At 40.4% G+C, this 14,040-nt stretch overlaps 1 protein-coding gene across 1 annotated transcript in view; it reads left to right on the forward strand.

Moving 5' to 3' along the window:
* Positions 1 to 6,586: 6,586 nt before the first annotated feature.
* Positions 6,587 to 14,040, forward strand: part of rtn4r (reticulon 4 receptor) — a 42,290-nt gene continuing 34,836 nt past the window's right edge. Inside the window, exon 1 of the mRNA XM_063896401.1 lies at positions 6,587 to 7,129. Within this exon, the coding sequence (XP_063752471.1) occupies positions 7,108 to 7,129 (22 nt within the window). The 5' untranslated portion in view covers positions 6,587 to 7,107. The remainder of the gene's footprint in view (positions 7,130 to 14,040) is intronic.

Genomic DNA, 14,040 nt, shown 5'->3' on the forward strand with positions numbered 1-14,040 from the left:
ATACATATTGTGTGAAATCACCATGTATCTTTAGGATATGTTGTCTGTGAATAGCCGACAGTTTGATCTAGCATTAACTTGTAACTAAGCATTTCATTTGCTAACAGTACACCCCACCAGGACTCGGTCCTCTCCAGCGCCATGCTCTCATCTAATTTGACCCACAATGTTGGGTAACATCATGGTCCGCTTCCTCCAAAGTCTACAACTAGAATGGTAACTTGCTAAACTAATATCGTCATTACATCATTGTTTGAGTCCTCTCCATTTATTACTTTCCAGCAAACGCTCTCAAATCAGACTCAAAATCTGCTTGGTATGGATTTAGGGGATGTCATAAGTCTTGTAACAGGGCTTGAAGTCTTAATGGAACCGTGGCCCTCCATAGTCTCTTATAAAACCCTTCACTATTTCAGCCCTGAGGTAAAGTAAAAATATAGCAAAATTATCCATATGTTGTTGCAACCTTCTAACACTTTTGCATGAGGTGTTAATAATACTGGAGCCTCAGGAAGCTGATAGTCGGTAGCCTATTTTAGATCTAATAAAAATGTAAAAGAGTGTTCCTGTAAAATTGTTTTCAAAAGTTCCTAAAAACTTTTTTGAACTTGTTTAAAATGTCTTTCTTTCTCTGTATCAGCTTTCCAAGCAGAGAATGCTACGATTTTCCAACAGGAAACTATTAAAAAACGTACTAATGGAAATTAGATATAATAAGAGATTCTATAAAATGTTCCTAGGCCGGAAGACTAGAAATTAAACTGGTATAAACATGTCATCAAATTGTAATGTATATTTTTATATCGGCTGCAGGATATTTCCCAAATCAAATCACGTGTCTAAACAGTATGTTCCTGAATCAATTTTAAATTGATTTTTTTGTTTAGTAAAAAGTGTTTATCTGGGAGGATTCATGTTATTCCATGTGAAGATTGTGCGTGTGAGCTTTGAAAGGCAGCAAGAAGAAGTCATGGCTAACATCTGCTATCTGTGCCCCTATCACCCCGCAGACAAGACAAAATCAAATCCACCAGACAGATGCACAAAGCCTATGTTCATCCAAGCATCACCCTGTCCCTCTCTTTCTCTCATTCCTTTTTTCCTCTCTACCGCTCTCACTTTTAAAAGAAGAAAAAACCAAGGTCAGGCAACCGATCACGTGAATTTGCAGAAGAATACATTTCCACATACTTGTCCTTTTCGACCCTTTGAGGTCTCAAGGAATGTAGCCTTGGTAATGTATGACTAGTGAAGACATATGACATGTTTGCAAAGGAACCTTTTTTACTGTTTTCTATCACCGTTCTCACACACACAAATTCATAGAGGAAGTGACGGTTGGTGGGTAGACGCTTGATTCATGAATCAGAAGCCACAAGTCCACATTGTCAATGTTTGAGCAGAGGGGAATCTAATTAAAATGGCAAATGGAAAGAGAAGACAGGCTGAGTGAGGGAGGGAGAAAGTGGGTAAATCAGCATAATTACAGCTTAATGCAAACAACTTCATATTGTCTTTATTCCAAAGAGTTAATGAGGTTACAGACTGGAAAAAAACAATTCCATCACTGCTATTGTCTTCTGAAGGCCACCAAGGAAAATGAGCTGTCACACGATCTTAATGGCGACAGGGTTTTCACCCAGGCTGGAATTAATATCTGATTCCTAGGCCTAATGAGCAGAAGCTGGGAGAGCGGAGTGAACTCTTTGTCCCTCAAGTTTGGTGAGGAAGGGAGAGGAACAGCTAAAAAATAAATATAAGAAGTGGATGGCACAGAGATTAAAGCGACTTGTGAGGAAATACATCGCTGTGATTGGATTCTGCTCCTCAAGGGAAATTTCAATTTAAAGAGACCTTATCAGCATGGCGATCGGAAAAGTCTTACACTACAAACTGCAACACTACAGACAACGACATAATTCAGTATCAGAAGTAATAGAGTATATCAAGGTTCAACGTTGATGTCTAGTACATGCAGTTTCCAGGGGTTATATGTTTTATCACTAACTCTACATTTGCAGACAGTTACTTATTCATACACTGGAGCATAGTACACATGCTTTTGGTTACCACTAAAGACACTGACATAATGTCCTTGATATTTTTCCATGGAATTTGGGAATTAAAATAATTGTAGGGCTATACCTGCTACAATTCACAACTTCTAGCATTTATAGACTCAATAAATTGAAATTGTACATCTGTTCGGGTTAGAATATTATTCTTGACCTTGAGCAGGGACTTTTAAAACAACATTTTCTTATGTCAGGACTTACAATTTACAGAATAACTGAATCAGATCAAATCATTTCTTGCTTTTTTTGCATGAACGCACATCTATTGTTGCAAAAGCTAATATATGCACACGCATTTAGTTCATACTGTACATTCGCTTCTCATTTTAGACAGCTGTGTTCTGTGTGAGTTGATGGAGCATCTGGCTGTTTTATATGTATAATGTTTCGTTGTCATTTTTCGTATTTTGTAAGCCTAATCAAATATATGTAAAAAGCCAAGTTTGTGGCAAAGCGAAGGGTTCCAATATGACTGTTTTTTTTAAAAATATGGATTTGATAAAGGGAAGTCTGTCTGTTAGTCCATCCGTCAGTCCGTCTGTGTAGCTATGTCTTATCTAAATATATAGTACGTAAATTTGTATTAGTGCAATGTGTTTGTTTGTTTTGCAATAATATACAATTTATATGTGTGTATTATTGAATTAGCCTACAAGAAAGGAAAAAAAAAGTTTAATATGTGCAGACTTAAGAGACAAATAAGAAGAACTCTAATTCTGCTGATCAGTGTAGAAGAATTAAAAACATTTCTCTGAAGTAGTTTTACCTATCATATTTCCCAAACTGAAACAGTGAACTCCGCCAGCAGGGGTTTCCTACCCGAGGAGGATTTTCTTTTGCTTTCCTTTCCTTTACAGAGTTTTGATCTCTTTTTTTCAGATATTTTCTTCTCCTAGACACCCCATGCTGTGGGATACGGGGAGAAGTCGTAGATATTGCCATAAGCGATGTACTATTCTAGCTTTGTTAATGGCTGAGAATGTGTTATGAAAGCAAACACCTGCATCTCTGGTACTTTAGGAGTCTTGTATGCTCAGTCAGGGAGAAAAATGAGTATGCAATAGCCATACTCAGTGTGAGCATATGATGAAGTGACGACCTTTGACAAACATGTTACATGATCCACCAACCTTTCATTCTATAATCGTGACTGAGTTTAAGCTTTCATTTTTTACTTTTATTAATGTACAGTAATTAACACCGGTCCTTCTGTAGCTCCATGGCAGTGGGAAACAACTAACTTTTCCATTACCAAAGGAAGTAATTTATGCCCCTGTTCTCCTTTTGATCCATCAGCCTTGTGATGAAAAGAATAGTGGAGCCTCAGTCTATTGAACCACTGCCTTTGAGACTCGACAGCTTGACTCATTTCATTACTGTCATGAATTAAAGATTCCCAATCTTCTTTTTCTCCATTTGCACGCCAATGATCTACCCTTAGTTAATTTACAGTCGCTCGTTGTGCAAGGCCTCCAGCCTCAAAGCTCCCATGACAATTTACCTGTGTCCTTTTCACTTAGTGGTACATATCATTATGATATACTCTAATGGAATGAGCAGAGGACTAAGGAGTTAGTGGGCATGTTGTATAATGAGCCTGGGGGTTGAATAGTAATCAGTTACTTCAATTCCTGGCACAAGGAGGCGTATTAACAAGTGAGCTAAATTAGTGTTTTTATAGCTTGGGATTTATATAGGAAATGTGATACTCTGGGAATGTTTTGCCGTAGCCGCTATATGCGATAATGTCAACAATGTGACGTACTGTAATTAAGATCCCATTTAAATGCAAGTTGAGTTCTTGACTGCTTCATGATGTTTCTGTTTAAAACTAAGAGTTACTTTCCAGACACTAGAATACATTTAACAGCAATATATTTAAATCTGAGTTACTCCAAATTATATTTTATATAGGTTATAATTCTGTAAATAGATTAAAGACATTACATGAATGTTGGTTTAGGATATTCAGCAGGAATTAAGGCTCTTTAAATAGAGCTATATTTTATGGGTCTGTTCCTTTCTGAGACGCGGCTCATCATCTTTCATGTAAATTAAGTGTATTATTCCTCGCCATTTAACAATTGGCCAATAGCCCGATTATGTTGTTTAGGGTTTTCCCTTTCCTGTAGACTGTTATATAGGTTTCTGCAATGTAAATAGTCTGCAAAGGCTAAAATCCCAAAGTTCCTTCCAGAGGGAGTTTCATAAAACCCAATACAATACTGAAAATAATCATAATAGGGCCCATTTAAAGCTTGACTCTGTTTGTTTGCTTTTTCACTTGCTCTTGAATCTACTGATGAATATTGAGAATTGGTAAGTAATTGGCAGTGAAATTTGGGCACAGAGATAAAAAGATTGCCCACAAGTTTGGCTTTGTTAGTTTCCTTCACTTGTACAAAAAGGTTTGCATCCTTCACCAATGTAACATCACCAAAATGCAGCAGTTTAATGTATAGTTTGTCTGTTGCCCCTAGTCTTATGAGTGCTGTTAAGAAAAGCTTTATAAAATCAAACACAAGAAATGGCACTATGCCTGTTACAGTACACTCCCAGGCACAGAGCATACAAATGCATGACAGGATTATGTACATACATGTGTTTGCCCACACGGATGTATTCAGATAAAGTAGGAAAGAAAGATGACCGTGAAAGGTGACAGCATTTCCTATTCTCGCGGGATGACCTCGATCTCAGCAGGTCGCTGTGGCGGCTTTGCACTCGGTCTCTACTGGCCATCTGTCCCTGCCGGTCTCCACTGTGAGCAAATACTAGGCGAGTGGCTCACTGACATATTCTGATAGTGTGATTCAATATTGGTAGTGGTAAGCTTGGGATTAGCCTGCTGCATGTACACCCATTTTACTCGACTACACCACCCACCTGGCTGCAGTTTCCATTCACCTGCTCTTCATTGTAATCTGTTGCTTTTTCTGTCTCAGTCTACACATACTGTAGTATATAATTAACATACTCATTTGATATTGTGTCAGTGTACATCCTAATACACACAACTGAGTATTTTTTGCATGTGTCAGGATTCCAAAACATGCAATTCCAAGATTTAGATTGAGTTCCAAATTTGGAAGATTTCCCCACATTTTCAAATGCCAGCAGGTGGATATATTCCAAATTCCTTTATAGGTAATGCAACAAATATAAACAACATTGTCTCCTCTGTGAATTCAATAGTCCCTTTCCCCTGGCGTACAAACACATACACAGTATGCGTCCTTGCTGTCTGATAGGGTGAGCAGGGACTCATCATCCTCAGAAGAAGCTCCTGCATGTGGTCCTGAAGATCTATTTTTATGTTTGCCGGTAGGGGGCGTGTGGTACCTAAAGATAATAGCATTGCTGCTGTGAATCCAATTGTCCTGGGCTTCAGCAAAGCTGCGGACTAGAGCGATGGTGAACTGGTCTATGGTCCATCAGCATTACCACAGCGTGCCTGCTGCTCAATGGTCTAATCACTTTGTAAAAGCAACCATTATCATATCAAATGCGTGGAAACTGAATGTTTAATGTGGGACTTACAAAGACATGCTCTGCTTCCGGCATTTAGACTTTGACCATAATGAGAGGAACATGCAGGAAGAAAAATGTCCGCTTGAGTTCGAGATAAGATAAGATAATATATCATCATAATAAAAATTATAATAATATGCAATTTCAAAAAGTATATCCTTTGATTTCGTAGTCTGAAAACATGAGGAATATAATGAAAAGTAATATTTCATAATTGTCTGTATTATATTTAGTTTTTAACATGTTTTTATCATGTCTTATAATCCTCTTTTTCTTAAATGGTCTACTTTTTGCTGCCGTAATATTGCAATTGTTCTTGCTGTGGTGTTAGTAAATGATTCTATAATTTAATTTTATCTTAAAATGAAATCTAAGAATCATAAAACAACAACAGTAGAACATTTTCCAACAGTCGCAGGTAGTAATGGCAACTCCACCTACGACATCAGAGCAGCCAAAGTGTCACATTCCCAGAAGGGAGTGCTGGTCCCACCAGCAGATCAGGCTCTCTTCTGTCTTCTGTGGGTCCTGTTTTCGTATGCATGTGCGTGCCTGGACGTGTCCGTTCCAAATAGATTCGCCTCACGGCACCTTCGTGCTCACCCACCCACTACCACCACCACCCTCTGCACATAAAACATTCATTATAGAAGAGCTCTGCACTGCAAGAAATGTCCGACTGAATCGGCAATTAAGTCTCGGATTCACTTTCGAAGTACATCGGTTATGTAAAACAACTTATTTTTCCAGTTAATATCTGTGTGTGTACGCTATCTATAAAACGTTATTGTGAGTTAAAGCAGGCATAACAACACACAAAGTTAAATAAATACAATCTAGATATAGATCTTTTTTTGCAGTGTGAAACATAGCCATGAAACATTCATCTCTTCATTCTCTCTCCCTCTTTCTCCCTCTTTCCGCCAAACGCACCTCGCTGCCCCGCCCTCCCTCTCCACCTCCCGGTGGTGGTAAACGCACACTGATGCTCAGCAGTGCGGCCGACATCCGTGCGCAACCACCACACTTTTTCTCCTTGTTCTTGGGAAATATACAGCGGGGCAAAGTGGATATGTTCTGCTGTTTCCAAACATGGATCCGATACTGATTTTACGCCTGTGCCGTTGATTCTCCACTTCTGCGTTAACACTTTGCGCTCACCTCCGGAGCTGTTGGCGCGTCCTATATTTGGGGAGGTGTCGACTGGTGTGTCGAGTGTAGTGATCCCAATTTGGATGTTTATTGCTGACTATTTTCTCAATCCCTCCTCCAAATGACTGAGCTCGGGTTCAGCCGGAGACGTGGCTCCCCACTCGGGAACACCTACGGCTAAAGTTTGAAGGTGCAGGGGTGCTCTAGGCTATCCGTCTCCCACCGTGCACTGGATTTGAAATTAGCCGTATATTGCAATAAACAGCGGATATCCTATCTGTCTCCGAACACGCTGGGATTCATTCGACTTGGATTTATACAGCATCTGGATTTCACCCCAATCTAAATCATGAAGACCGTTATTATTAATGGTGAGTACGCTTTAGACAATAAGAAATCTCTTTAAAGTTTTCAAATAAAGCAAACTAGAGGATCCTGCTTGGTTACTGCGCAATGATAAAATCCACATCGGGCAGCAGTGGCACCGCTCTGTGGATAGCAACCAAAGATAAATCAGATGTCCTAATTGGAGTTTACTCTGCTTGCTCCTCCGGGGTTTGGTAAACTGGTACATGACGGATGATCTGGGCAGAGACACATCTAATCTGCACAGTAACACATTAGCTTCTTACTTTCGGTCCGGACTACACAAAGCAGAGTCAATATCAGTTATGGATAGTGCGGCTGTAAACGACCTTGACTCAGTGGCTCTTAATTGAGTCATAATTCAGAGCTGATTTTGTGCTTCTTTCTCTCCTTGCGTGAGTGTATCAGTGTGCGAGAGTGTGCGCGTGACAGGCCGTGCGGGGTTTGTGCTGGTCAATATGCTCTGCATGATATCGCAACTTAACCCGGGCATCCGATCAGCCCGTCTGGACACTGGGCTGAGTCTTTTGATCAAGTCTGCAGATGGTCCGCTTGGCGGACCAATAATGCCGCTTTAACTCTCCAGCTCCTTGGTTTATAATTGCAGATTTTGAGGCATCGTCCCACTCAGGGTGCCGCCAAAAAAGACAGAAATATCGGGCTTGTAGCGTACACTGACATGAGCTATTCTAATGAGGACAGAGATGCTTCTCCATTCCCGCCGGAAATGGCTAAGAATTTCATTTTCTTGGCAGGAGCATGCCGTGGGCTGTGTGTGTTTGCGCAGATAGGTGGAGGGAGGAGGGGCGTGGAGGAGGAAGCACCTGCCATGTCAGTGCGTGTGTTTCTGCACGCTTGATTGTATCCGTGCCTGTGTTGTGTAAATACGTTTAATACGGTGCATAAAGATTCACACTGGCATGGCGTGTTTGATAGGCAGCACCAGCATGAGATAAGTGCATGAATGCAATATCTATGCAACATCTTGTTTGAGATTGTGGAGGAAACCCGTGATCTCCACCCTGCCCCACCCCTGCACACACACACACACACACACACACACACACACACACACACACACACACACACACACACACACACACACACACACACACACACACACACACACACACACACACACACACACACACACACACTGGGTGTTATGCAACATGCTGTACACTCTTTCACACGTTGTTCATTACTTGGATAAAACTGCAGGATTATGGTAAGAAAGCTGCAGATTATGTGGGCCTTCAGAGCAACTTTGCATTTCACAACTAGCAAAATCAAAGAGGCACGTCTACTTGTGCATTCCCTTTGATATGTCACAGGGTGATGCAAATTCAAATGCACACTCCTTCATTGGCACAGAATGGCTGTTGGTCCCTCAGAACCCTTCAGGCGGGTTTTCATTATCTGGCTGCTGGTGTGATTTAGCACCAGGCTTCTGAAACACACCTGTGTCTGATTATTTTTTTCCTCTACTGCAATTATAATTGGTATCCATCTCTCCACTGATTTAGCTGAGAAACTATGGCCTGTCATGTCTTGTGTTGAAGGTGTCAGAGTGAGTAGGGACTTTAATTTACACAGTTTTTCACCCAGTCAGCGTATGATCAAATGGCTCCATGGGAAAGCTGTTGCTCATGGGTTTCCGTTGCAACCCACTGACTGCCAAGCAAAGCCAATAATGCCTAAATGAATTGATAAAACTATTAAGGTGGAACAGAAAGATTTCTTTTCAGGAGTTCAAACCGCTACACAATGAGGTTTTTACTTCAATTAGTTAACTTTTGTTGTTGTTTAGGCAGTGCCTTGCCAAAAAGTTTGCCCTATTTTAAAAAATAGGCCACAAGATGCAGCATCTGGGGTGGCGAGATAATTGTTTGGAATGCATTAAGAAGAAGATGGCACGCGCAGAAAGAAATATAATGACAATGGGTGATTTGCTCGGCATCAAGTGGGATCAGACATTGTACTATAAACTGACAATAAGACGCCGCATCTTGAAAGTGAATGTGAAATTGATCCATCTTTGTGTTGGGTGTGTATGTGAGCACAGAGGGAGTGCTGGGAGGGATAATGTGTGTGTGTGGGTGTAGCGTTCTATGAGTGTATGGGGAGGTGTGAGGCATGAAAGAGAGAAAGACAACAAGAACAGAAAGCTGCATATGAAATTAAGAAGTGTGAAGGCTGTAAGACTTATCATGTCTGCCGCTTATGTGCCACCATTTGTTTTCCAGTTAAATTGTCTTCCCTCACTGTCTGTCTTTCACCTGCATGGATGGATTAGCAATGCAGCATTTCTGAAACATTCACTCCATCAATGTGGAATGATTTTTTTATACTCTTAATTGGCAAACAACACCCGATAAAAGCACAAAATATTCAAGGTAATATATGAGGGATTGTTAACTCCTGGTTGTGCAAAATGACAATAATATATCTGAAACTAGAAGATCAATAGAAGTAACTCATTGATAACTCTGCCAAGTGCTGAGATTTCTGGCTTTCATTTCTAGCTTCCCAGCCTAAAATGCAAGACCCTCCCAGTCTCCATGGTCTCATTTATTCACGTTTTTCCAAGACTATAACAATTGGAGGTGGTCCTATGAGCCAGACCTTTCAACTATGAAGAATAATAAGCCTCATTGCCTGTTCCAGAGACCAGAGAAGAATTAGATAATAAATTATGATAATCTTGTTGCAATTCCTTAAAATTACCAATAGGGGTCAAAATAGTTTACAGGTTTTTTGGGACAAAGTTTTGGGGATCAATAGGGTCAACAGAGCCATGTCAAATGACCCTTTTGGAGTACAAGGAGTATGGCTTGGTATTACAGGTGTGTATTGCCGCAAAACGGACATGCATGGTTTCTTGGATGGCAATGGATCCAGTAGACAATGAGGATACACACTGGATCAAGGTAACTGGCTCAGAAGCAGTCAAATGCAGACATCCAGCAGGTGTTCCTGTTGTCTTTGTCTTATCTGCACAACATTTCATTTGTCTTTGTTCCAAGCCTATCTTTGTTTCTCTGACAAGTCAAACATTTTCATCTGTAATGTACCTGCTCACCCAAATTGGCAATAATTGTATCTAAAACTTGCCAGGCAGAGTTAATGTTGATTTCAAATGAACCATAGTTGCATAATCAGTCACAACAAGAGTGTGCGAAACATTATTCATACAAAAAAGGTTTTAGATTCTTTCATAAATAAATAAAACGAAGAAGTCAATATGTTGTGCTACATATAGCCTTGGTGGTATTTATGCCTAATGCAACAGTGACAGACCGCAGCAGGCTATCTGAGAGTGGATCTGCTATGTTCACTGCATCCTGATGAGCACACTCCTTCAGGGGCTTCTTTTAATTGGCCGCGCCCTTCAAGAAGTACTGCATTTGTTTTTAAAGTACATGCACACACACACACACACACACACACACACACACACACACACAGATTCCCCTCTGATACACACACAAGCATGCTGGCCTCCGATATCTTTGGAATCATCCGCTCTAGGTTATCCCAGCCTCCCAGCCCTTCACTGCTTATCAGTAAGACAGAGGAACTAAGTGGATAAACGAATACAATTCTATTTGTTTATACAGAGGAAGCTAAGGGGCGAAAAAATACAGAAGCAGTAGAAAATGCAATACACTATTCCCCCAGATTACGAGTCCTTAATCCTCTCTGTGGGTTATTATTCTACAGTCAGAATATTCAGAAGGACAATGAGCAGAGAATTGCAGATGCTAGCTTCCAGCTCCCTTCACTTCTATCCTTAAATAAAATAAAAAATAAGTGTTTTTGTCTCAAGGAGGTTGTGGAGGGAGAAGAAAGACCTGAAGATTTATCATTATGCAACTTAAGGGTGGAGCTTTTATGGGGGGATTTATCAATGACTTTTTACAAAAATCCACTCTGAGACTGTATCATAATCATTTAAAGGTGCCGCTGCATGACAACCCCTCTCTAAGGCCTAAACCTAACTCTTCAATAAAAGACGAGTGAAATTTGCTCACAATATGCAGTTGCATCATGCGTTCACACAAGATTCGTGATACATGCTGATCGGCAAGCAACACGAAAGCCTCCCCCCCAGGGAGCAAATAGGCATCTGTTGATTCCTTTATCACGGCAATAACAATATACAGCTGCAGCTCCTAGCGTGCACAAACAGAGCTGGCTAATTTGTCGAACACTTTGCCATATCCCTCCACCGCACAGTGTCATCTTTCAATCTGAGGTTGCGTCCTTGGAACTCGACGTGCCTACTCTTCTGTCTGTGTATCCATGAAAGTTGCATAGTTGTTCTAATCCTATTGCAGATGTGAACGTGTGCACCGAGCCGCCCTGCACGTCTGTGACGCTGATTATAACACAATGGGGAGGCTGACTGATGGCCTAGTAAATTGTTAATTAGACAGAGCAGAAGCCGCTCTTAAATTAGACGCATGAATGGAGTCGTTGTCAGCCTTATAAGTCAGGCCTGTTCTGCGCTTCTTTTTGCGGGCTGCAGTGCCACTCAGATAGATAAACTGCCTAGCTGATCTGAGATGCGAGCACAAGTACATTGATCACAGGATGAGCACAAATGATCGACCAACACATAGATACTAGATGGACAGCTACAGACTCAAACAACATAGTGACTGCAACAAATATCAGACAGTATCCTGCTGTATCTGTCAAAACGTGACAGATACGGCATGAGATAGAAAAACACGTTCTAATAGATCTACAGCAGAGAGCTTGATGAAAGCAAAGAGGCAGGTCCATCAATACTTAGCTTCAGTAAACACGGAGGACATTTTGATATAATCAGCAACATTTTGCCAACATATGATCAAATCTGAAGTGTAAGCTTGAAACAACAGGATTGTCAAATGTAATCTAAATATTTAAGGCAGGATATCCCAAAGAAGAACCTCTTTTTACCCGGTGGATATAAATATTCTCTGCTTTTTTTAGCACTGTTGAACTCATTTGCATCAGTGACGTGAAATGGACTCCCTAGCAATCCTTGTGATCATCCTTTGCCAGTGTGCCTGTTGTTGTGATTAATATGCAAACCCGACAGATGGGACTGTGTGTTTTGATGCTGCATCTTATTTAATCCCTGGTACCGCCTCGTGTAGGGGCTTAAGCCAAGGGGGGGGGGGGTCACCTTTCTCTCCTGTATGCATTGTTGGATCCTTTTCTTCTTGTTATTTATCCTGATTCAAGGCAAAGTTCTAAAAGACTACTTCAGAAGAACTCAGTGAGTTGCATAAATAGCTGCATATATAGGTGTTTTTAATGTGAAGGACAAATACTGTATGCTGAATCCACATACTGCATATTTTAGCAAGCTTTCAAAGGTAGTTCTACAGCGTGGGGTGAAAGAAAAAAGCACCTTGAGATCACGGAGCACTCTTAATGACAGAGAGGGCGGCACACACAGACAGAGGCTAGCTAGATAGATACCACTTTGAATTTACCCACGCTATAAGATGTGTTATGTAGATAAAGTTGCCTTGCCTAAGTTGCAAATAATGCAACATTTAATATTAGTAAACATTGTGATAAAGTATCTTTTTAAAAGAATAAAAGTCTGTGCAAATGACCGTTTCAACAGCAAGGTTTTGAAAGCTAATATACAAGTATTATTAAAAACAGAGGAACAAACTATCAACAATTATACCTCTTGTGACTGGTTCTCACTGTTCTTGAAAAGCGGACTGGATCTAGGGCAGGTAGAGTAATTTGGGCAAGTCTGTCATCAAGTACAACTGGGTTACTTGCCGTTGAACAGAATCAAATAGTTCAAAAGGGACAACAACAGAAGGTAAACATGAGGGATTCACATCCTGGCATTAGAATAATGGGCTCCATCACCACCAATAAATTATAATGAACATAATTAATTTCCTTATGTAACTCATTTTGGAAAGATGCCTTCGACCAAAATCAAACCTGCTTTTTTTCAACCAGCGAAAATGACACTTCTTTTGTAAGGTTGTGACAGAAAAAGCAGCACAACTATGAAAGATTCATAAAAGTCAAATATGTGATGATTAGTCAAATTTTGTTGAAATGACTCATTTAGATGGCTGTTTTCTATGCATCATAAATATATAACGGGGTTAAAGCTTGTGAAAATAGATAACGATAGAACGATAGATAGATAGATAGATAGATAGATAGATAGATAGATAGATAGATAGATAGATAGATAGATAGATAGATAGATAGATAGATAGATAGATAGATAGATAGATAGATAGATAGATAGATAGATAGATAGATAGATAGATAGATAGATAGATAGATAGATAGATAGATAGATAGATAGATAGATAGCAGAGGCGGCTGGCCCATAGGGGGCGCTGGGGCTCTGCCCCACCAGCTGTTGAGGGGAAAAAATATTTTTTGCATATTTTTTTTTAAATCAATGTCAGTTTTACTTAATAGTGTGTGTGCCTACATGCAATTTAAATCATTTAAACAACATTTCCACCAACTAACACTCATTAAACAGTGAATTTCCACTGACAGACAGTGTATCATTCTCTCATGGGGCGATCGGCAAAGTGCCCCTGACCGGCAGCTAAACAGCCAATCCGGTTATGGTTGCTAGGGGGAAATTATGAATAATTGGCCTATCAACATCGCCAAATTTAACGCCGGTGGGGCGCTGGATATTTAGCCCCAACTGCTACGTAAAATGCGTGAAGGTTTAGGATTGCTGTAGCTACATAAGGAGCCAGAGTCTGGGAGTCGTAGTGCGACTCCCAGACTCTGTCCTACGCTACGTGGGGAAAAAATACGCGCGACGACGAAGAGAGATGATGGCGATGGCGGTGACAACTGGAGTTCAAGAGCAGCTTCCACCAAATTCGGTGAAATCGTTAATAATATACCC

This window comes from Eleginops maclovinus, chromosome 12, assembly GCF_036324505.1.
Source record: "Eleginops maclovinus isolate JMC-PN-2008 ecotype Puerto Natales chromosome 12, JC_Emac_rtc_rv5, whole genome shotgun sequence".
Taxonomy (NCBI): Eukaryota; Metazoa; Chordata; class Actinopteri; order Perciformes; family Eleginopidae; genus Eleginops; species Eleginops maclovinus.